Source organism: Mustela erminea, chromosome 6, assembly GCF_009829155.1.
Source record: "Mustela erminea isolate mMusErm1 chromosome 6, mMusErm1.Pri, whole genome shotgun sequence".
NCBI lineage: Eukaryota > Metazoa > Chordata > Mammalia > Carnivora > Mustelidae > Mustela > Mustela erminea.
Window position 1 is genome coordinate 8,717,322 of NC_045619.1, and position 23,987 is coordinate 8,741,308.

Sequence of the window (23,987 nt, forward strand, 5' to 3'; positions counted from 1 at the left end):
GTACACACAGGGGACAAGTGTGTATGTCTGGTGTGTGCTTCTCCTGGCTGCTGTTCTCGCTGCTCAGCAGAAAGCCCATTATGCCCACATGCCTCTCCCCACCCCACTCCTGGGAGTCCCATCCAGCCCCCGCCCAGCCCCACCCCATCGCCCTGTGCCCCTCACCCCGGGCGATGCGCAAAACCCGCATGATGCGGATGATGGTGGGGTTGATGGGCAAAGCTGCGTTGATCTCAATCTCCTCCAGTGTGATGCCCATGACTGACAGCAGCACAATGGCCAGATCCAGCTGGTTCCACCTGTTCAGCCGGGCAGGAGAGGGCAAGAGTGGGAGGCAGGGCGAGAAGCGCTCTGGCTTAGAAATGCCTAGGTTGGGAGGAGCGTCACAGATCTCCACCCTCCTGATGAGGCCCACGGCTATGTGTGGTCACCCTCCCTACCAGCCCCACCAGACCCCACTGAGTCTGGCTCCCTCTTTGACCCCCACAGCCTCCAATCCCTCAAGCGAGAGGCTGACCATGTTAAATAAACATCTCTGGCCTCCTGAAGAGGAGGAGGAATGAGCTATGACTTCTAGATTGGAATCCTGAGCCTGCTCCCTCCATGTGACCTTGGGCTAGCCCATCAACTTTTCTGAACCTCACTTGTTTCCTCTGAAAAGAAGGACTGGCGTGAGGTACGCCCCATTCTGCCTGTGAGTTATGGAGGACCCATGAAAGATGAACTGAAGAGACATAAGAGACTGTCCTGTATCTGTCAGGTGGGACCATAATCACTCCCTGTTCAGAGCTGCAGGCAGCACCTGGGGGACCCTGGCCGTCAGTGCCCACTTACTGGTTTCCCTACTCTGGCTGTTCCAGGCTTCCCCAGGGGTCAGGACCCCTTCCCCATCCAGCAGCCCACTCCATGCTGCCCCAGCCCAGCCAAGCTGCTCACCGATCCTTGAAGAAGCGCCTCAGCCCAAACGCCACCAGCTTTAGCACAGCCTCCAGCACAAACACAGTGGTGAACATGTAGTTGCAGTACTTGAGAGCTGTCTCCAGAGACTATGAAGGGCAGAGAGAAGCATGATCCAGACCCCAGGGGCTGCCCCCTACCTTCCTCCATTCAGAAAGTCTTTTTTTTTTTTAAGATTTCACCTATTTATTTGACAGACAGAGATCACAAGTAGGCAGAGAGGCAGGCGGCAGGGAGGGTGGTAAGCAGGCTCCCCACTGAGCAGAGAGCCTGATGCAGGGCTTGAACCCAGGACCCCAAGACCATGACCCGAGCTGAAGGCAGAGGCCTAACCCACTGAACCACCCAGGCACCCTGAAAGTCTCTGCCTTTTAAGGGGAGAATTTAGTCCATTTACATTTAGTGCAATGGTTTCTATATCAGCTTTTATCCCCTCCATTTTATTTAACATGCACTATTTGTTTTACATTGCTGTTTCTTCTTCCTTATTTCTGCTGGTTTGGTCTAGTTACCCATCTGGAGGCAATATGAGGCAGTATGAAGATCATGATTAAGAACAAGCCTGCTTAGGGGTGCCTGGGTGGCTCAACAGGTTAAAGCCTCTGCCTTCAGCTCAGGTCATGATCCCAGGGTCCTGGGATCGAGCCCCACATCGGGCTCTCTGCTCAGTGGGGAGACTGCTTCCTCCTCTCTCTCTGCCTGTTTCTCTGCCTACTTGTGATCTCTGTCTGTCAAATTAATAAATAAAATGTTTAAAAAAAAAAAAAGGAACAAGACTGCTTAGATATAAATCCTGGCCCAGCACACACTCCCTATTCACTATGTGACCTTAGGCAAGTCACTTGACCTCTTTGGGATTTAGTTCCCAAATCTGTGCATGGGGGATGATAAGAGTACCTACCTCAAATTAAGCGAGGTAATACAAATTAAGTGAGGTAATAGTCCAGTGCTGGGCACACAAGAAATAGTCAGCATTGTTACCCTACTTCTTCATGTTAATTTGGAAGTTCTACAATTATTGCTCATTCTGTTAATGGTTGCCTTCCTTTTCCCTGCATTTATAATATACCTCTCCTGTCATTTAAAACAAGATAACAAAACCTCACCTGGAGGCTCAGCCTCAGCCTTCGTCCCCCTAGCTCCAAAATGTTGAGGCTTTTAGAATGCACTTTTCCCTACATGCTCCTTGCATGCCCGCACCAGTACTGCTGGCAACTGGCTGGGAACTGGTCATTTCCCTCCAGGCCCGTGTTTGTCTCCAATGATCCTGCCACAGGAATGCCCCTCCCCCAGGCTCCATATGCCTGGGGAGTAGTGGAGGCCACATGTAGGCCTTGAATGCAAATCTGAGTTCCAGTTCTGGCTCTGCTACTTATAGGCTAAGTAATCTGGGTAGCATATGTCCTCTGAGCCTCAGTTTCTTCCTCTACAAAATCTGTAGAAAGGCTCCTCCCCCACCTTTGATTGCTGTGAGCATTAGAGTTAATATCTGTAGCCTCTCTTGCAGAGTCATGCACACACCACTGCCACTGGCACCCATGTTCAAGGCTGGGCCCAAATGTCACCTCCCCACTCACAAAGAGCAAGTGACATTTCCCTTTCTTTCATTTGTCCTACCAGGCCATGAGCTTCCTGAGCCCAGGGCCCCAAACGGGGGTGCTGCTCAGACCCTTCTACCTCATCCTGTCCCTGGGTCCTGCTGAGAACCCAACCCTACCATGTGACCTCAGGCTGGGGCTGGGGCCAGGGCTCACCGTGGGCTGATTATAGTGCTCCAGGGACATGGTAACCACATTGAGGCAGATGATGAAGGTGATGAAGATGTCCAGGTAGTGGCTGGTACACATGGAGTGGATGAGCAGCCGGGTGGGACAATAGGTGGCATAGTAGGGCAGCCGCTGGGCCTCTGCAGGGGGGTGTGGGGGATGGGGGTGGGGGGTGGGGGAATGGCACAAACCACAGAGGGTTGGGGCCCAGGTAGGGAACAGAGCACATGGAGGGAACAGCACAGGGGAGGGAGGAAGCAAGGGGAGAGACGTCAGAACATCCCAGGCCCCAAGAGTAAGAGTTAGGTCTCTTCTGCCCAGTTGATGGTGCGGACACAAAGAAAAGGGGTAGGAGGTGGTGGAGGGCAGGACAATGACTGTCCCCATCTCCTCCAAATACGCCCATCATGGCAGGGGCTCCGGATCTGCTGGAGGTAAGGAAGGAGTCCCGCAGCTCATGGCTAGGCGTCCAGGCCTTTGCCCTCAGGAACTGAGCCAGCAGGGGGCCACCAGTGGAGTCAGTGGACAGCAACAGGGGATTGGGTCACCTGGACAGGGAGATTCTGAAGGGGTGGGCAGGGCCAGCAGTCCAGTTTGTTCCCTTCCAGCCCCTGAGGCCCAGAAGATGCACGAGGAAAACCAGTTGTTGCACCAGGAAGAGATGGGGCGCACGCAGGCAGGGCGCACACAGGATGGGGCGCACACAGGCGGAGCAGCCCAGGCCAGGGAGGCCCCACCCTCCGCAGCCACCCACTCACTCCGGCGCTTCTTCTCCAGGCGCCGCAGCCGCTTCTCCTCGCGCCGCCGAGCCTCCTCGGCCTCCTGGTGCTGCCGGCACTTGTGGAAGTTCTCCACCACGACGCCCACAAACATGTTGAGCACAAAGAAGCTGACGATGAGCAGGAAGGAGATGAAGTAGAGCAGCATCCAGGGGTTGTGGTTGGGCACGGGCTACGGGAAGCAGCAGATGGGGCTGAGGCAGGCCGACCACGGGGCCCCGCGATAATGAGCCTCCGGAAGCTTCCACAAGCGGACCGGGCCATAATACCCTCCCTGACTCCCACTGCCCTCAGCTAAACTCCAGCCCTATGCCCTGGCACACACAGGGGCCTCCTGACCTTTCAGCCCTGCCCAGCCCCTCCACCACCTCCTACCACCTACCCCCAACTCACGACTCCCCGAACATGGTGCTCTCTCCCCTCGTCCTGCCCCTGCTGTCCTTCTGCCAACTGGCTCACCCTCTCTCCCCTGTCTGCACTTGGTTCTAGAGGCACAAGGCTCTGACCCTCCATGCAGAAGCCAGTCTAGCATCTTCTTCCTGCATAGCAGGGGGTTTGTGAAGCAAATGGCACAGTGACTTATGCTACCTCAGAGCAGCTTAATGGTGGAAGATTCAGGCCAGGACGGTGAGGGGTGGGCCATGGCTGACAGGGGGAGACACCCGGGCTGGGGATCCTGCTGATGCCAGTTTTAGACAACCGGGCCCCAGAGATACCTTGTCCCTCCCTCACTGTCCTCTGCACCGGTCCCAGCCCACCCCCACCTGTTGGTCCACAGCGACAGCGTCCAGTCCATTGTACATGATGTTCACCCAGCCGTCCTTAGAGGCCAGGACAAAGAGGGACATCAGGGCCTGGAAGACACAGGAGGGAGACGGCCTGGGGTGGTAGGTGTAGACAGCTCTCCGTTTTTCTGCCCTCAGGAGGCAGAGAGACAGAGGCCTTCCCTGAGGATGACAACAAACCGTTCCTGAGAACCTACTAAGTGCCTGCCACAAACCCTACAGACACTCTTGCAGGTGAGTGAGCACTAAACCAGGAGTCCTGGGCTTGGCTCTGAAAATTAATTTGATAAGATTCATGAGCTCTTGTCCCCTCACCCACAGAATGGAGCTAAAGCTTAAGTGCCTGCCAGCTGGGTCTGCTGAGACTTTAAACTGGAAAGTTCCTGACAAGCATGAGAGGCTCTGCCACCATCACACAAGCTTGCCTTTAGTACCTGAAAGCAGGAGCTTATGAGAGAAGTCAGGAGCCCTGGGCTCTGCCCAAACTCTGCCACTCACTGGCTGTGTCACTCCGGGCAATTTCCTCAACTTCTCTGGGCCCCAGCTTCCTTGTCTGTGAATGGCAATAATTGCCTTCACTAGTGTGAGACTTTTTAAATGGAAGGAATGCCCAGGAGACACGAGCCAAGGCTCCTACACAGCGGGCAGGCCAAAACACACACATGTCCCCTCAACAGGTCGACGGGCTGGTCCTGCAGCACTAGCACAGTGCCCTGCACACAGTAGGTACTCAATAAAGGTTTTCAGAAGTGGACAGCAGCAGCAGTGCCGTCCTTGCAGAGCCCCAATCCCCAGTGGCTGACCAGAGGTCACACACCCACTCCAGAAGCTCCCCGGTTCAAGCTCACACTGGCTCCTTTGTTGTGGCCCAGGGACCCTGGGCAAGAAAATGGTGTTCTGGGATGGGTCTCCTGCCCTGCAGGTGCAGACTCCTTCTTCCCAACCCCCAGGGCACAGACTCCACCTCCTCCCCTCCAGCTGAGAATGGTGCTGAGGGCTGCCTGGAAAGGGCTCAGACCCAGCAGGACGACAGAGCAAGAGACACAGAGGGAGTCCTCATGGCCAGGCAAGGGCACGAAGCCCTCACATGCCAAGAGGCAAATGTTCCTGGGGGCCCTGGGGTCACAGAGGCATGAAGTGCAGAGCCTGGGCCCCGGGAAACACACAGCTGTTGTCACTTCCCCTTTTACCTGGGAAGGCACCAAAGCACAGACACTAGAACCTTCCTGAGTGGCCTGGCAAGCAGCCAAAGGCTCTGGGCCGCGCTCTAACTCCCCCATATGGGCACTGAGAACACCTTACTTCGAGAACACCTTACTGGGGTGTTAGCCTGGCATCAAGAGGCCCAGCATGGGAAAGGGCTGGGGATGCTTCCTGGGAATGGGGCCCTGGGCCTGGCGCTGAGCTCAGGGAGTCGGAAACAAGTTCATAGAAGGCCTCCACAGGCTTTCCCTCAGCTTCCAGGACCAGTTTTTTTTTTTTTTTTTTTCCAAACCTCTTGTTTTATCAACCACTGAGTCATTAACAACTTGAAAGGCACTGCTTCTAGAAAATCTGGAGGGGCTGGGGGAGCTCCTATGTCCCAGTTCCTGACTCCCTTTCCCTGCCCACTGAATGCTGCCCTAGGGCCCATGGCTCCGCTCCCGGGGGCATGGCGAGTGGGGTCCCTGGTCACGCGAGGGACAGCTTCAGTGGCATCCAGCCAGAGTGTCCCTGGCAGAGGAGCGGGGCACAGGCCCAGGGTCCCACAGACCCAGACCTCGTTCCCTCCTCATGGGACCTGGGGAAGGCACTCCCCATCTGATCACACGTAACTGCCCTCAAGCTCTTCTCGTCTGGGGCATGACCAGATGGGCCATGCCTGGCAGGCCCCCAGGACAGGGGACCACAGGCAAGGCAGGAACTGGGCAGGGGGCCTGGCTGCCCACTGAGGTGGAGAGATGGGTGCTGGGAGAGGAAACCCACTCTGGACCAGGGGCTTGCTACTTTCTGTTACCATTGCCTGCCTGCTAGGCCGTCACATTCCCAATTTACAGATGAGAAAACAGAGGCTCAGAAAGCCCACAGTAACTGGCACAGAGCCGGGATTCACACCCAGGTCTGGCTGTCTCTAAAACTCCTGTCCAGGTGCCCGGGGTAGGGAGATGGAGGCCAGGAACCAGTGTTCACTGAAGCCCCTCCAAGCACCTAGCACTCCCAAGACGCGCAGCACTTGGGATCTCTAAGCCTCGCACTGCCTGTGACGTGAGCTCCCCCTACCCATTTTGCAGGAGGGAAAAACCGAGCCCTAGAAAGAAGTCACAGGGTCAGTCCCTGCAGAGCTGGACCAGAGCCTGATCTGTGATCCCGGAATGTTGGCACCAAAGAGCTCGTACCCCCATCCACTGGGGAGCAGGGTGTCAGGACAGGGGTACACGGGCAGGGCTCACCTGGCCCAGGTTGTCGAAGTTGTACTTGTGGTGGACCCAGCGGTAATTGGCGGCCACACAGTCAGAGCGGTTGGTGATGTTGCGGGTGTCCACGCCCAGACAGTGGTAGAACTTGCCCTTGAAGAGCTGGGGGGTGGGGGGGAGTAAGGACCACAGGGTTAGCGGACCAGTCTACCCAGCTGGGGGGTGGGGGGGATGCAAATCAGGAAAGGGACCCGCCCCAGGGGGGTACTTCCTCTGTGCACAACCTGGACAAAGCACTCAGCACAGCATCTCACCAAGTCCCCCAACATGGGGTTCAGCCCATCTCACCGATGAGGAGGCTGAGGTGCAGTGGTGTTAGGTAATTTTCCCAGAGTCATATGAGGTTTAGGAAGGGACAGAGTCAGGGCGCCTGGGTGGCTCAATTGGTTAAGCGTCTGCCTTCAGCTCAGGTCATGATCCTGGGGTCTTGGGATCGAGCCCCGCATCGGGCTCCTTGCTTGGCAGGAAGCCTGCTTCTCCCTCTCCCACTTCCCCGGCTTATGTTCCCTCTCTCACTGTCTCTCTCTCTCTCTGTGTCAAATAAATAAAATCTTTAAAAAAAAAAAATGAAGAAGCAGATCCGATGTCTGTCTGATTTCTGGGCTCTTCCGCAGACCTCAGTCCTGAGACTATGGGCAGGGACTCCACAGGAGAAAGTTGCCTGCATATCCCCGAGGGGAAGAGAGAGGTAAAGGGACCCTCTCTAGGGACCCAAGCACCCTGCCTGGAAGGGGCAGGTCCACTGTCCACATGGAGGCCGCATCAAGCCCTTCCTCTCTGCAGCTCCAGCCCCAAACCCGGGATCAGGTGAGGAGCTTGGAGGTCTCAGCTCAGAACTCAGACAAGAAAGGGGAAGTCCCCAGCTGCAGCTCAGACCCCAGAGGGCTCAGGTCATTCTAGCCATCACCCTGCCGCACACTTTTATGATGTGCCTCATTCCTTCTCCCTGTCCAGCCCTAAGGTCCCATCCTCTTCCTGGGCTCCAAACCAAACTTCGAGTTAGCTCAAGTCCCTCCTGTGTCAGAGCCTCTCCATGGTCTCTACCTCCACAGAAACTGGCCCCACCTTCTTTTATTTTCTTTTAAGATTTTATTTATTTATTAGAAAGATAGAGAAAGAGAGCACAAGCAGGCAGAGCAGCAGGCAGAGGGAGAGGGAGAAGCAGGTTCTCTGCTGAGCAGGGAGCCCAATGTGGGGCTCAATCCCAGGACCCTGGGATCATGACCTGAGCAAAAGGCAGTCGCTTAACTGACTGAGCCACCGACGCACCCCAACTGGCCCCAACTTCTTAGCTGCCATTCCAAGTTTCTCCCACCTTGGCCCAGCCCACCGACTGGCTCCTGGCTCTGTGCCAGCCCTAGCTCCTGCGCTCACCTCCACACACGTGCCTACCCTCTCCTGAAATACCTTCCACCAGCTATGACCCGTGGAATCACTTCCCTTTCAAGGCCCAGTGCCCAGGCCACTTCCTCCAGGATGCTTTTCCTCTTGCCTCCAGCCCAGCCCTCTGTTTCTGTGTAGCTTGGACTTCTGTGATCCCATTTACCCAGACTTCTTTGCGCTCAGACACTTAGGTCTGTGTCCGCCCCTCTCCCTGGACTGGGAGTTTGCAGCTGGCAGGGACATGGGTGCTCTGGCAGGGCCACCTGAGCCCCCAGGTTGGTCAACACAGGTCGGGAGAGTTGAACAGGAATGCGGAGCCCCTTCCCCGACCCCAAAGCTCACCGCAGTGCCTCCCCAGCCTGAGCACCCCTCACCTGCACACCCAGGATGCCGAAAATGATGAAGAAGGCACAGCAGATGAGGACGATGTTGCCAATGGGCTTGAGGGAAGAGATAAGCGTCTCCACTACCAGCTTCAGACCAGGCGCTCGGCTGATGACCCTGGAGGCAGACAGGGGCCGGGGGCACCATAAGCCCACAGCCATGTCTGGGGAAAGCACCCACTTTTTCCCAGAGTCACCAGGGGAGAGAACCCCAAACCCCAGACCTATATGCACAGCAGTGTGCTATGCCCTAAGCCCGTCCCCTTGGGGTCCACACCACACCATCATCTGGAGACTGAAGGCCAGAGATGGCAGCGAGCCACCCAGGGACAGACAGAAAGTGGGTAGCAGTCCTGGCTGCCACCTTCAGCCCCGCCTTTCCAGCACCCTCCTCCCGCCAGGGTCTCCAGGCTCTTCCCCCAGGAGCAGCATCAACAGCCTGGTCCCTTTCTGCACTAATATGGCTATCAGAGGGCTGAGTGGGTAAGGAGGGCCAGAGGGAGGGGTCCACTTAGACCCCAGGAGCTCACTAGGGATTCCCCCATCCACAGAGGAGGAGTCCTCACCGCAGGGGGCGTAGGGTGCGCAGCAGCCGCAGGACCCGAAGGACCCCTAGGATCTTGGCTCCCCCGGCTGAGGCCACGGAAACCACAATGTCAATGATGGACACAAAGACGAGAAAGCCGTCCAGCACGTTCCAGCTACTGCGCAGGTACGCCTGCTCACCAAAGTACAGGCCCAGGGAGACCACCTGGGGGCGGGGCGATGGGCGGAGTCAGCCGGATGGCGATTGGGGACCAGGGCAGGGTGCGGCCAGCCTCTGGGAGGGGGCGGGACGAGGTCAGGTGGGACATGTGGGGACCAGTCCCGCAGAGGGCAGGGTGGATGGTCTGACAGGGGACACGTGCCCCACCGCCCCCTGAAACAGGCCCAGAGGGCCACCCCGTTCCCTATTCCCCACACATCTGGCTAGCCCAACTTAAAGCCCAGCGCTCTGGGAAGTAGCCGGGAGGGAACCCTTCCCCACAGCCCCACACCTGCAGCAAGTACGTATTACACCCTCAACATTTCCCTACATTAGCTTTTCACGTGGGATGTGAGCTCCTGGAGAGTTAAGGACGAGGCTGACCCCCTCTGAGTCCCTGGAGCCCAACCTAGGGGCTGGCACCTAGCAGGGACAGGCTTCCGGGGCCTTGCGTGGAATGTGGCTGAGAGGCAGGTGAGTGAGAAGCTTTCAGAGAAGCTGGCCCAGAGCCGGGGTCCCAAGCCGGGGGTGGGAGAGGGTCCCAGGTGAAGCCCGGAGCTACCTTCAGTGTCATCTCGCCTACAAAGATGGCCGTGAAGATATAGTTCGACACAGTGAGGAAGATACGTTCCTGAAAGAAGAGAGCTCTCGTGGGCCCAGGGGTTCCCAGAAGCGCCCACCACCTGGCCAGCCTCTTCCCTTCGGCCAAGGGCCACAGTCTTAGGCGAGCTCCTACCACATGTCCCTCCATGGGGCTTGGTGTTGGGCCTGGCTGAGCTCTCCTAGCCCCCTAAGCCCGGCACAATGTCCCAGGGCAGGCCCTGGTGGCCTGCCCCTCTCCCTTGTCCCTTGCCCTGCCCGAAGGCTGTAGCCACTCACGGTGCTGCCAGCCTCGATCTGGGGCCTCTCCAGGGCGATGGTGATGCAGTTGAGAAAGATGAAAGCCAGGACGACATAGTCGAAGAGCTTGTGGGCGATGATGGTCTGACACAGGACCCGGAACCTGGGTAGGGTGGGCAGGGCATCACGTGAGAGTCAGTTTGCCCCACGCCCCAGCCAGGAAAAAAGGCAGCGGGCCCAGGCACACACGAGGACTAGGACAGCCTAGAGAAGCTGACGTCTCTCTTCTCTGGTCTTCGTGTATGCTCAGGGTGCCCACTCGAAGCTGCCTCCCTCGAGCACACTGGCACCACAGGACAAAGGACATCCCCCTTGCCCTGGCACTCGGGCCCTCCAAATACGGGTGCAAATCTCTGAGCCCAAACTCCCAGCCACTTGGACACACATAGCCTGATACCCTCCCCTTCTGCCCCCAGGTGTTCCCTCGGGCTGCTCCCTTTCCCTGGACCAGTCTTCACGTCTTCAACCCCTGCTTCACCTACTGGAATACTAGCAGCCTCCAACACCCAGCACATGGGCCTCCTCCTCCAGGAGGCCTACTGATGCCCTTGCCTGGGGAGCACCCCAGGTGACTTGAGGATTTGTCCAACCTGGTGCCAGCACAGGAGTGGCCTAGACTAGGGATCTAGGACACTGGATCCTCCCCCTTCCCTGCAGACCCTCCACGCTGGACCACAACGGCCCTCTAAGATATGGAAGACCCTTCACCACTAGCTTCGCCTGGCTTGGCAGAAATCTCTCCCTCCCAGACACGCCAACCCCTACTCTAACCTCACAGCAAGCCTGGCCTTGCGCACCTGTTCTCGGGAGAGAAGAGGTAGACAGACCAGTCCTCGCGGACCTCGCACCAGTTCGGCTTATAGACGTCTATCATCTTGCGGACGCGGAAACACAGGGTCTGGTAAGGCGAGGACGGAGAGCAGACGGGTCAGCGCTGCGCAGAGCTGCCCATCGCCGCCCACCCCAGCCATAAACTAGACTGGGACCCCTCGATGACCTGCAAACTATCCCAGACCAGGCAAGGGGGGCTTCTCTACCAGCCCCAGGCGGGCAGCGGGGAGCATTGCTGGCCCGCCCACTGCGCGCTCTCCTACAGTCCCCCGCTAGCCCCGCCCCAGCCCCGCCCCCCGGCTCGGGCCCCGCCCCGGCCCCGCCCCCACTCACATAGTCGATCTCCTCCTCGTCCTCCCCGCGATCCCGGCGGTCGTCCATCTTGGTAAAGACGTCCTTGGCGATGCTGGGCATCCTGCCATTGCAGTCTTCGTGCCCGGGAGCCGGGCCCACCGCCCGCCAGGCCGCCCGGGGGTGGGCCCCCATGGTAGGCACCAGCTCGGCCAGGTCCATCGAGTCTCTGGTGTCGAGGGACAGCGTCCGGCGGTGGTGGCGGTGCCGGTGCACCGGGTGGGGGCCGTGGTGCGCGTGGTGGGCATGCGGGGCATGCGGCGGAGCGGCGCGCGGCGGCCCCTCGTCCCTGGCACCCTCGCAGGCCCGGGGGCCGCCACCGCGCTCGGCCGAAAGCAGCGACTCGTGTTCGGCCGACAGCGGCTTGTGCTTGAGGCTGTTCCAGCTGGAGCGGCGGCTGGCCCAGGCCCCGCTGCGGCCCCACGGCCCGTAGTAGGAGCTCCGGGAGCTGGACTGGAAGGAAGACACCACCCACACAAGCCACTGCGGTGACTGAGGGCAGCCCGCACACCCACTGAGGCCCTAAGAGGGCTACCAGCCTGGTTAGCGGGTGACAGACCCCTGAGGGTCCTCTCCTGCCTGGCTCTCACTCTTGGACATGTGGGCACCTCTAGGATGTGGCTACATCTCCTCCTGCCCCCTCATTTCCCTCCAGGAAGCTACAGCACCTCAGGGTGGTCTTCTAATTGCACAGGTAAGGAAAAAGGTTCAGAGAGGGCTGTAACTTGCTCGTGGTCACAGAGCTTGAAAATGGCAGAGGTCAGATTTGAATTCTGATGTGCCTGACCCCAAAGCCCAGCTCTTTACCCTACAGATGAAAATTCTCCTAAGGGACCTACTGGCACTACTCATTCATTCATTCATTCATTCATCCTTTGTTGCCAAATCCTACTCTGGCACTGGGCACCCAGGAATGCAACAGACATGGTCCCTGCCTGGTTCTAGCTAGAGAGTCTGGTCCCCTAAACCTGGGTACCAGCCTGAGGCTGGACCGACGGGCACTTCTCCCCAGGGTCCCTCATCACATGCCCCAGCAGGGAGCACCCATCCAGAGCACCCCACAAGGACTCACCAGGGAGCGCTGGTCATAGCTCATTCTGCCCAGTGACATGACACTGCTCTTGCGGGAGCCCAGGGCCACCAGGACAGGGTCTGGCTGCAGCGAGAGGCGGGGGGCAGGTGCTGCAGCTCCGGCGGGGCCCAGATGTCCACCCAGCGGGAGACTGGGGTCCAAGTGCCCATTGGGGGTCATGGGGATCGGGCAGAGCTTGGGATCTGGAGGGGTGAGATGGAGACAGAAGGGGGACAAAGAAAGAACAAGAGCAAACAGTCTTCCTGGGGACACCTCCACCTTCTGCGTGGACCATAAGTCATGTGCCTCTCTTCCACCCTTCCTGGAGAGCGGTCAGCTTGCTTTTTTTTCTTTAACTAAGTATAGTTAACATACAGTGTTTCTTAGTTTGAGGTGTATAATACAAGTGACTCAATAATTCTATACATGTTCCTCAGAGCTTATCATGTCAGCTTTTTTTTTTTTTTTAAGATTTTATTTATTTATTTGACAGAGATCACAAGTAGGCAGAGAGGCAGGCGGAGAGAGAGCAGGAAGTAGGCTCCCTCCTGGGCAGAGGGCCCGATGAGGGGCTCGATCCCGGGACCCTGGGATCATGAGCTGAGCAGAAGGCAGAGGGTTTAACCCACTGAACCACCCGGGCACCCCTAGCTTGCTTTTTTTTTTTTTTTAAGGAATGGACTCTAAGTCCTGTTTTCTATTAAGTTGTATTTTCTTTTTTCTTTTTTCAAGATTTATTTATTTGACAGAGAAAGACATAGCAAGAGAGGGAACAGAAGCAGGGGGAGTGGGAGAGGGAGAAGCAGGCCTCCTGCTGAGCAGAGAGCCCGATGTGGGACTCAACCTCAGGACCCTGGGATCATGACCTGAGCTGAAGGCAGACACAACCACTGAGCCACCCAGGTGCCCCATGTCAGCTTTCTTTCTGGATGAGCGGATCGTTTGTCTCCTGTGTTCAGCACCAGCCCCAAGCTTCACCCAGCCTGGGAACCTCACTCCTGGGCCCACTTCAGGAAGCAAGGCAAAGACGGTCCAGCCCAATTACCACAGAGGACACTGGCTCAGGGTGGGGGAGGCTTCCTTCCAAGCTGCCCAGTGGTACCAACAGGACCAGAAACCAGGTGTTCTGAGGTCTGTCCGAGTCTCTTCCTAAGAGGCATGCTGTGGACGGGTTTGGGTGAACTGCAGCTCCCTCTGTGACTAGAATTCAGGAGGGCTGTGAATGTCACTGACCTCTTTTGGGGCCTTTGTGTGTTTCTTTCCATTGTACATGTGAATAAACCATAGAGAATTAGAGTCCAGGAGCCTGGGCTTGAGGGGAAACCCGATGCTGTGCCCTTCACCCACCTGTATCACTGGGGAAGGGTCCTGGTCCCCTAGGTGTCAGTGGAGACCTGCTTACCTGCGCCGCCGTCCAGGCCTTCCTGAAGCTTGTCAAACTCCTCCATGTTGGATGAGCTCTGGTCCTCGTCTGAGTAGGAGCGATTGGCGTCACCCTGGGAGACCATCCCTCTTGTTGGAATGCAAGCTGGCTCAGCCCGTCCCTCCCTCTTGAATTTTTCACCCCCATTTTACAGATGGGGAAACTGAGGCCCAGAAAAGGAAAGCAAGAAGCTCACGAGGCCATAAACGCACATCTGCCTGATGGCAGGTATCCCCTGAGCCTCAGAGAAGGGAGGAGGCAGGATCCAGACCTTAGGGGCTTTCGAATTTCAGAAATGGAGAGACCTAGTCCTACACCCCTAGGGAAAAGGCAGGGATCTGGGAGGCAGCCTCCATTTGCATGTTCCTGCGATAGGAAGCTCACCACCTAATTGGCAACCCCCTCCTTGGGACCTTGTTACCTGCTGGATGTTTGAGTTGCAGCCCTCCCCCATCCAGACCCCCACACACACCCAGTGCGGGCCCCAGGGGGTGCTGCCTCTGCCAGGGCTGCAGTCACCTCTGCCTGGAAGCCCTCCACCAGGATGGCCACCAGGAGGTTGAAGAGCACATAGTTGCCAAAGGTCATGAGGGCGACAAAGTAGAGGGAGGCCCAGGGGGAGGTGGAGGCCATGCCATTGTAGAGGACAACGTTCCAGTCCTCCTGGGTGAGGATCTGTGGGGGAAGTGGGAAGACACCTCAGCCCGGGGGCACCCCCAAACCCCAGCCCAGCCCAGGGGAGCAGATGGAATCCAGCAGGTGGCAGGCTGCATGGGTGAAGAAACCATCTCTGGGGAGAATCCCAAGGTGTCCAAATCTTGGGCAGGAGTGGAGGGGCAGGGACAGACCCTAGGTGGTCACTCCAGCTCCCAGAGCCCATGCAGTACCCCCCGACCTGGTACCCAGACCTGTCTGCTGGAGGCCAGAACTGAGGGGCCTCCCTGGCGGGTCACCCTTCTTCTCTGGATTCTCTGAGGGGCCACCTCTGAAAAAACCACCCAAGCAGCGGTCCTGGGAGAAACCCCTTCCATCAACACACACAGGAAGACATGCGGTCGCTCACCTGGAACACCGTGACGATGGCCCAGAGCAGGGAGTCAAAGTTCTTCCTGTCGGGGACGGTGTCTCCCGTGTCTGTGCGGAGGCTGAATTTGCAGCCAAAAATGTGCATCCCGAGGATACTGGGAGAGGAGCGGAGGTGGCTCAAGGGATCCACCCACCTTGTTTAATTCTCAGAACCCCCAGGATAAGATGGTGGGGGCGGGGAGGGCAGCACTGGCTCCATTTTACAGAGGCGAACACTGAGCCTCAGAGGGCAAGGACTCTCCCCGAGCCATCAGAGATGAAGCGATGGGGTCAGGATTCACACCCAGGTCCAGGGTGCTGCCCAGAGAAGCTCGGCCAGCCGTGCTCCCGCAGCCTCCCGCGGGTGGGCGGGGCTCACCTGAAAGTGCTCCCCCAGCCTCCTGCACCTGCGCAAGTGGGCGGGGCTTACCTGAAGATGAAGATGAAAAGCATGAGCAGCATGCAGAAGGTGGCCACGTTGTCCATGGTCTTCATGAGTACCACCAGCTGGCGCCGCAGCGCCGGCATGAAGCGCACCAGCTTCAACACCCGCAGCAGCCGGAAGGTTCGCAGCACCGACAGCCCGCCATCCGCCTGCCCCACGATCTCCCAGATGCTGGGAGGGGGTGAGTGGGGTTGGGGGGGTGAGGGAGAGAGGCAGGAGGGTTCAGCAGAGGGTGGGTGGGGGTGGGGAGGAAGGCAGAGGGAGGACGGAGAGACGGAGAGCTTCCATTCATTCATTCGTCCATCCCACAAATAACACGTTTCACGGGTCACTGCTGCTGCGGGGTATGCACTAAGTCAGGGGTTCTCAACTTGGAGTCCGTGGACACCCGCCATGAGAAGTCTGGGGCTAGAAGTCAGGAGGTCTGCCCACCGACCTCTTTTTGAGATTTAACATTCTTTTGGTTATGAATGTAAACAAGCCACAGAGAACCAGCCGTCCCTTTGATTTTCTGGCTGGTCAAAATCGCAGATAATTTTCTATCTCATAACCATTAATGTACATATCTCCAAATATTACTGACTCTCATCCTTTCTTGGGAACAACGGTAGTCACGAGATCCACCGCTAGATCTTACTATTTCATGCATTAATCTAGAAGCGCATAGATTACTGAATGACAGATGTTTAAATATTTGATAACTGTGTTTGGGTGTAATTGATTTCCTTTGTGTTCTTACGCGCTTTGTTTCCCAGCCGGGGGTGGGTGCCTTAGATCCCCCTCCTCCCCACTCTGGGCCTGTGGGCCTGCAACCTGCGGGGAGCGGGGGCGGCACCTGATGATCACAATGATGCTGTCAAAAATGTTGTAAGGGTTGCGCAGGTAGTCGAAGAGCCCGAAGGCTGCCAGCTTCAGGAGCATCTCCAGGGCAAACATGCTGGTAAAGACCACATTGCAGATCTCCAGGATGTTGGTCAGCTCCTCGGGCTGTGGAGGCGTTGAGACAGAGGACAGGGACCCCGTGAGGCCAGAGCACAGCCACGGATCCTCTCTGGATGCCCGGCAGCTCCAGGACCCCCAGGGAGGCGGGGCAGAATCCTTGCTGGAGCACATGGCCTTAAGAATCTTACAGGGGGGCTGGTCCTCTGCTGCCACCCTGAAAGCCCACCAAGAGGGTGGGACACCGCCGGGCTGACCTTCCACACATTCAGAAATGACGCTGGTACCGTGTGCACTGAGGGAGCTATCGTGACACCCATTTTACAGATCAGGAAACAGGACCAGAAGCTGACTCAAGGTCACATGGCTTGATGCAGAGCAAGGCAAGACGACAGGCCAGTCATTGCTACAGAGTCCCTGTCTGCCCATGACCCCACTTAGGAAGCACTTACCATGTGCAGGACCTGTCCTTTGAACTTTACAGGCCTCGTGTCACTTAATCCCACACAAGAGCCCATTTCTCAGAGGAGGAAGCAGGTTCAGAGAAGGCCAAGCCCCCTGCCTTGGACTATGGAGCAGGTAAGGAGGGGAACCAAGATGCGAACTCGGGCAGCCCGGCTCCAAGGCTCCCACCCTTCACCCCTGCCTGTGCAGACCTCCCTCCCGAGCCCTCCCCATGCTTCCCTTCCCCGGCAATGCTCAGGATTGTGGGTGGCTGGAGAGCACTGTGGCCCCTGCGAAGAAGAGACAGAGACTGGGCACCTACTGGGTCCCACGACGTTTCTTTCCTGTACTTCATGCACTTCTCAGCGGAAAACACTAGAACCCGGGGAGGTCAGGGGTTAGAGTCACTAGCAACCCCTGGTCCGACAGCCACCCTCTGAGCCCAGACGTGATCACCTCCTGGTTTTTAGCAGCAGGTGACACCCGACAAATGGAACAGTGCGAGCAACACTGGTGTATAAAACAGGCCACCTTCTGGGCCATGACTAGGAGGCAGGGTCCCAGGGGCTTCTGCCACCCCTCCCCACCTCAGTTTCTTCATCCATAAAGCAACGGCATGAAATAAGATGACATTTCACTCCAGCCCTCTCCGCTAAGTGCCACACAGGGCTCCGGCCCCTCTTCCACGAGCCCTCTAGCACCATGAAGAGTCTGGTTTCTTCTCACCACCAAGCCACGATGCTCCCGTCTGAACCACAAAGAAGAGAAGGGCCACCACATAGGCCTGACCACGTGCCCACACTGAGCCCGACACCCAACACAATTACTAACGCCTCCGACAACGTGCAAGGCCGCTGCTTGCATCTCCGTTTTACAGAGAAGGACATGGACGCTCCAAGGAGTGCGCTGACTTGCTCTGAGCCCCCCAGCCAAGACGCACCAGAGCCACGGAATCACACCCCAAACTGTTCTCCCCGGACACACACACAGAGCCCCCCAGAACCCATCCAGCTGCGCCTTCACACGCCCCCATGGTTCACACCCTCCACAGGTCCGCTGAGCGGTCACTAATGGGCCGGGCGCATGCACTCTCCGGGATGACCAGGGGTGAATGCATCGGGACATTGTCCCTGTCCCCAGAAAGCAAAGCCCAACACCCAAGCTGACAAACTGAGAAAAGCTGAGGGTGCCTTGAGGCAGTGGCAATCCTGCAGTCAGGGGCAGCTTCCTGGAGGAAGGGACCCCAAAGCTGAGGGGGAGGGGGCCCAGTGACAGGGAGGAGAGGAGACAGGCTCCAGGCCGAGAGACCAGCCAGAGCGAGAGTGGGAGGTGAGAGAGAGCGCCATCCACTGGCAACCCCATCCCCCAGCCCAGTCCCTCCACCGGGGACAGGGTGACAGGGTGCTTCTCTAGCCTGACTCTGATTCCATTTGGGTTAAAAGGAGAAGGGGGGGGGCGGGGAAAAAACGCACCCAACCGCCCCCTGGCAACCAGTGCTTGGGAAAACTAATAAAACTGCCAGGTCCTCTCAAGCCCAAAGAAAAGGCAAAGGCCCACTTCCAACTGTAATTACATTTGACTCACAAAACGGCCCCAAAAGAGGAGTGGGACCCAGAGAGGGGCCCCGGGTGGGGAGGGGCTGGGCCCAGATGCTGCTCGGAGACACCAATTTCCCAGCCTGCCAGAACGACGGTGGCCACAGAGATGGAAAACGGGGCCGCTGACAGTCCGACAGTCCATAATGAGGGTCAGCCCGCTCTGGGCCCCACAATGCCCCACACACACTCCCGCCCCCTAGCTGACGCGGGACCGATGCTCTCGGGGAAAGGTCACCTGCTCGCCCCCCGCCCCCCCAACCGCAGCAGCTGTTTCTCTAGTCCAGCGCACACCTGTTAATCTTTCTCTAATGGACCATCCATCACTCCCGCAAGCATTTTTCTGGGAGAGAGACAGGGAGCGAAGACAGATGAACACAGACTCTTCGGTATGGTGAGATGCGCGGGGAGGGTGTGTGGACGGGGACGGGGGCAACTGTGAGGGAGATGGACAGACAGACAAATGGGACACAGGGAGTGAGAGGCAAAGGTGGGGTGTGGAGACAGGAAGAAAAACCCATGGGAAGACATAACGAAGGCCCAAGAGCAGGACCTTGCGGGAGTGGGTGAGGGGGCCAGAAACAAGAGCGACAGCAGGCAGACAGACCGCGGGGCAGGGGCGGCAGAGACCCACCCAGTGGAAGAGGGAGGCAGGAAAGGGCGGAAAACCGTGTTAGGCAGGAGGCAGGAGGGTGGAGGGCAGGGTAGGAGGAGCTGCAAACTGGAGGCCCCCAGTGGCAGGAGAGGGACAGGGGTCTCACTCCTCCTGGCCCAACGCCATGGAGGCAAGAGGCCACCCAGCCTCTGGCCGTTTTTGCAGGGGTAAATAAGGTCCTGCTGGGCAGGGGCCCCTCCGATGTCTGCAGGCAGCCGTGGAGCCCGGTGCCGCCCCATGGTAATGATGGCGGCTGGTATTAAGGGTCTCCCCTCCCCCCAGCTGGCGCCGAGCACTTCCCTCAAATTATCTCATCTAGATCTCAAACATTACCCCACAGTATCCCCATCTCATAGACGGGAACACTGAGGCTCAGAGGGAAGTGACGACTCAGGGCCAGGGCCAGGAAGTGGTGGAATCAGATCTTAACCTGAATCAGAGGAATTCTCCCTCTGGCCTGTCCCCACCCATGGCCCTGACAGCTTCAACTGCCCCACTTTTCTGACTTGAGGCTCCAGCTCAGTATACAGACATGTCACTGCCCTCCTCACAAGCCTTCTGGGGCTCCCCACTGCCTTGAGGACAAACCCTGCCTGAAGACACTTTATGAATGGACAGAACCCGCAGCCTCCTGGGCTGTCTCCTGCCCTTCATGCACATCCTCCTTGAGGGCTCAGGGCCCTTTGGTGAAATGCCTGTGTTCCTGGTCCCTGTACCTGTCCCTCCTCTGTCTCACTGATGAACTCCTCATCAACCTTCAGGATCCATCTCCAGGGCCACTGCCTCTGGGAAGCCTTCCCTGACTGCAGCCCATGTAGACTCTCTCCCTTAAATCCCCACAGAGCTGGAATAATAGGCACCAAGCCAGCCCGTCCTCCTCTTCCCAGAGCCATGCCAGACTGGCTGCCGCAGGGAAAATAAAGATTGCTTTGAGCCATCCACTGATCTGGAGGCCTTGAATGCCATCCTCTGGGAGCAGGGGTCAGTGGACCTACCCTAGCCTGCCCCGGGAGGTTGCATGCACCCCGGCCCTGCTGCCTGGTCAGCGTAACCCTCTGTTTCTTCTTGTCCAACTCGATGATCATCCTTCAGTTCCCACACAAGATGGGGCTGACAGCAGCCTTGCCCAGCTTGGGAAGAGTCGTGCACCGGGACAGGTGAGTGCCAGGAGAGGGAGAAACTGCCACCAGAGCCCGGCCTCCCCACCCAGGCCTCCCCAGTGCCTCCTGTCCTCTTCATGGGGCCTCTGCCTCTGCCTGAGCACCCTGGAGCCTTGCTCTGACAGCTGCTTACCATGTCACCGGGCAAGCCTCAGTTTTGCCACCTGCCCAGTGGATCTAAGACACCGGCCTTGCCTGCCCCATAGGGCTGCCGTGAGGATCACAAGGAATGTGACAACACAGGACAGCGGGTGCTGACGGAGGGATCTGGGCCCCTCAGCTAACCCCACCCACCTGCCCGTCGTGTAGCCTCCGTCATAGACCCCTCGGGACATCCCCTCTCTTCCCTTGGGCTACTCGGGAGAGCAGACTTGAGTTCTATCTGACCACCTCATGGGTCACAAGCGAGCCCCTCCCTGGATGACTCCCTTCTACCTGTCACCTCCTCCCAAGCCAGTCCCTGCAAAGAACAGCATCTTTGCCCATGAGGAACCTGGGCATGTCGGCGTCCCTTGTGATTGGGGCAGACATGGCTACCTAAAGGCCAGGGGCACCCACAATCTTACCTCTCGTGGGAGCACCTGTGACTAGAGAGGCAGGGGTGGCAGACGGAGCAGGAGAGCAGTGCACAGGCTTTGCCCCATTCGCACTCCCTAGCAACCCCACGACCCTCCCAGTCTCCCTGCCAGGCCCCCACGATGCCTCCCCGCCGCAGTCACCACCCCTGCAGGAAAGGGGCTGTGCGCCTTTGCCCGCCTTCTCCAGCTCCTGCCCGCTCTCCCCGCCTCCCAGCGGCCCTGGGCCACCTCTCTCTGCAGACACCACCTCAGACAGGGTTGCCCAGAATAAACACGGGGGCGGACCATTTCCCGCCAAGCGGCGTCTGGGAGCCGAGGGGAGCGGGGCGAACCCGCCAGCGGGCCCGCAGCAGGCCCCGCGCGGAGCTGGGGGAAACAATGCCTGCCACTCAGGGCAGCTTTAAAAAGAACGTTTTTAAAAATTCTCCCTCCCCCTCACTTTTTATTTAATTAATTATTTTTTCCAGGCTCCAGACAGCAGAAGGTAACCTCACCCCAAGGGCGGTGATGGGAGGCTCAGACAGAAGATTCCTAAACGGTTGCAAATCAGTGAGAACCTACTGTGTGCCACGCTTCCTAGTCAACCCGTCCGGCCCCTCTGTGACCAGGGTCTGTGTACCCACTTCCAGATGGAGCCACTGGCTGGAGGAGGCCAAGGGACTTGCTCGAGAGCCCCAGCTGGCCAATCCCAGAACCAGGGAAGGAGCCCGGTGGGGAGCAGGGGCAGGTGGCAGGGGAGGTGTGTGGGGTAGAAGCCAGGCCTCTGGGTAGGGGGCGAGGCTGTGACCCAGAGAACCCAACAACGGGCCTCTGACAAAGTGCCCTGAGCCGCAGCGCATGCCGATCTCTATGGTGTAAATACTCTCACCACAGCCAAGTTTAAGCTACCAACTGTTTAAAAACAAGCTTCCGACATTCCTAAGTGTTAGAAAATTGGCTCTGGCAAGCTGCTTCTCCCAAGCCCCAGCGGGAACGGGGCCCAGGCTCCACTGCGGCAGCAGCGCCGTGACAAGCCCTCTCGGTGCCACCGGCTCAGAAAAGAGAGACAGCGCCCCAACATCACCTCGTCCCCCGTGGGGCCCCGCTCTAGGACCACTGGCCCAGCCAGGCTCCTGCCCCTCCTGGCAGGCCAAGGCCAGGAAAGGCCAGAAGTCTGAACCGGAGGCGAAGGGGCTCTGGGCGGCCTGTCTACCCAGCTTCACCCTGCAGAGAGTCGTCCCCACCCAGATCCCCCCCAGAGACCTTTTTAATTAAGCCGGAACTGCTGGCAAGCCAGCAGCTCCAAACAGAGTGTCGCTGCAGCCCCAGGGGCCGCATTTCAGTAAATTGAATGGAGCCAAGGCTTGTCGAGCTAATGAAGAGGGAAATGAGAGTGTGGCCCACCACGGGGCATGGAGGGCGGGTGGAGGGCTGCCACGGAAAGAGGGCGGCACGGAAGCCAAGGGGGACTTCATTCTAAGCCCGCAGAGGTGTCATTCTTGCCACAGTAAGATGTGGGTACAGATATGACCCCTCACTGGCTGTGGGACCTCAGGTCAGTGACATCCCCTCCCTAGGCCTCAGGGTCACTAGCTGACAAATGGGGTGCCCTCACAGGCCTGGCACACAGGTCAAGGGAGGGTACCCACCCAGGGGCTAGGGGGAACCAGAAAATGGTGTTGGTTTTTTGTTTTTGTTTTTTTTCAAATAGGGCCAGGAACTGGACTTGTCATGAAGGCTGTCACCCCAGGGTGTGACTTATGTCCTGTGCTAAGCCTTCCATCCTGTGTTCCTACAAGTGCCTCTTATCTCTTAACGTACCCTCCCTGAGCTCCTGCCACCTCTTCCATGTGTTTTACCCCCTTAGGACCTTGTCTCCAAATTCCTTTCACCCCCCAAAGCCCCAGAAGTATCCCTGAGGGCCCAAGGGGCCTGGGACACACCATTCGACTCTGCCAACACTCGCTCTGCCCTCTCTGCACCCAGCGCTGAAGACAGAAGAAACCACGGAGCTGGCAGAGGAGGGAGACGGGACAGTCTTTGCAGGGCAACATCGGGGCCACGCTCAGTGCCTTGGGGTGGTGTGGACAGCGGACTAAGTGGGGGACATCGGGGACAGGAGGATGAAGACACTGCCCACAGAGGAGCCGTGGCTGTCACAGGAGAAGTCTGGATTTTGTGCCAAAGACAATGGGGAGCTATGGCAGATGAGGGCACGGGAGGGCCCAGCCTCGGGAAAGAACACTCCACCTGTCTGGGGGAGAATGGACAGGAGGGCTCACGGGGAAACTGACGACCGGAAGTCAGGTTTGGCAGGGACTGACAGGAAGGGCTGTGGGTGCCTGGTGCCCAGGCTGAGCTGCTCGGGAGAAAGGGGCTGGATCTGAGCCCCGCAGTCCCGGGACTCGCGTGGCTCCCCTCGATCACTCGCTCACCCACTGCGCAGACCCCCAGAGCTTCTCCCTCCCTCTAGGCTGGGCCCGGGGCTCCGCACTGAGGCCACAGGGAGGACCTGGACCTAGTCCCTGTTGGGTGGGAGACAGACACACAGGGGGCGTTCAACACCCCGGGCTGCCTGGGCCCCGCTTGAGCGCAGGCACCCCGCCCTCCCTCCCCACCCGCGCCCAGCCCTGCACCCGGCGCCCACGCCCACTGGCCTGCTCGTGGTGCTCGATGCCCATGCTGACGGTGTTGACCAGGATGGCCATCATGATGCCCCGGTTGAAGTACTTGCTGTCCACGATGCCTCGGAGCTTGGCTCGAGTCTCCCGCCACACATCCCCGCACAGCCGGGTGGCCCCGGCCGCCCGCTCCTCCTCGCCCTCCTTCCCCAGCCCTGAGGAGGCCCCATCCTCGCTGCTCCGGGCTCCGTCCCCATCGGCCTCCTCCGAGCCACCACCAGAGCCACCAGAGCCTGAGCCCTCCTGGCCCGAGTCGGTGCTGCCCAGGCCCGAGGGCCGGCGGCTCGCCTCGTGCTGGCAGCGGGGGCAGCTGGCGGGGTCGGAGGCCAGCATGGCGGAGATGGGCTGCACCAGCGCGTGGGGCGTCGGGTCCAGCGGACTGTGTTGAGGGCACAGCTCTGCAAGGCAAACACAAGGCAGGGGTGTTGTTGCCTCGGGTCATGCAGGTTGGAAGGTCTCAGAGGCACAGTCCCTGCCCACACCAGGCCCCAGCCTGACCCTGGGACACAGTCCCGTGTGTGTGCCTCAGGCTCCCGGGCTCCAGGCTGTGCCTGGGACCCCGCGGGGCCCAGCAGGAGACCAAGGGGCCTGTGGCTCCTGGGGAATCAGCTTCAGCTC

General features: G+C 58.6%; 1 protein-coding gene across 4 annotated transcripts in view; it reads right to left on the reverse strand.

Annotated features, from left to right (window-relative positions):
- Positions 1 to 23,987, reverse strand: part of CACNA1I (calcium voltage-gated channel subunit alpha1 I) — a 116,069-nt gene that overhangs the window by 14,659 nt on the left and 77,423 nt on the right. For all 4 annotated transcript variants that reach the window (XM_032346217.1, XM_032346215.1, XM_032346216.1 and 1 more), the window contains 19 exons: positions 23,346 to 23,767; positions 16,174 to 16,325; positions 15,324 to 15,509; positions 14,892 to 15,009; positions 14,348 to 14,503; positions 13,808 to 13,901; positions 12,406 to 12,608; positions 11,316 to 11,786; positions 10,949 to 11,049; positions 10,131 to 10,254; positions 9,814 to 9,882; positions 9,073 to 9,257; positions 8,498 to 8,624; positions 6,717 to 6,842; positions 4,267 to 4,356; positions 3,482 to 3,674; positions 2,712 to 2,863; positions 937 to 1,046; positions 166 to 299 (listed from right to left, as the gene is read on the reverse strand). In XM_032346217.1, coding sequence (XP_032202108.1) covers positions 166 to 299; positions 937 to 1,046; positions 2,712 to 2,863; positions 3,482 to 3,674; positions 4,267 to 4,356; positions 6,717 to 6,842; positions 8,498 to 8,624; positions 9,073 to 9,257; positions 9,814 to 9,882; positions 10,131 to 10,254; positions 10,949 to 11,049; positions 11,316 to 11,786; positions 12,406 to 12,608; positions 13,808 to 13,901; positions 14,348 to 14,503; positions 14,892 to 15,009; positions 15,324 to 15,509; positions 16,174 to 16,325; positions 23,346 to 23,767 — 3,213 coding nt within the window. The remainder of the gene's footprint in view (positions 1 to 165; positions 300 to 936; positions 1,047 to 2,711; positions 2,864 to 3,481; positions 3,675 to 4,266; positions 4,357 to 6,716; positions 6,843 to 8,497; positions 8,625 to 9,072; positions 9,258 to 9,813; positions 9,883 to 10,130; positions 10,255 to 10,948; positions 11,050 to 11,315; positions 11,787 to 12,405; positions 12,609 to 13,807; positions 13,902 to 14,347; positions 14,504 to 14,891; positions 15,010 to 15,323; positions 15,510 to 16,173; positions 16,326 to 23,345; positions 23,768 to 23,987) is intronic.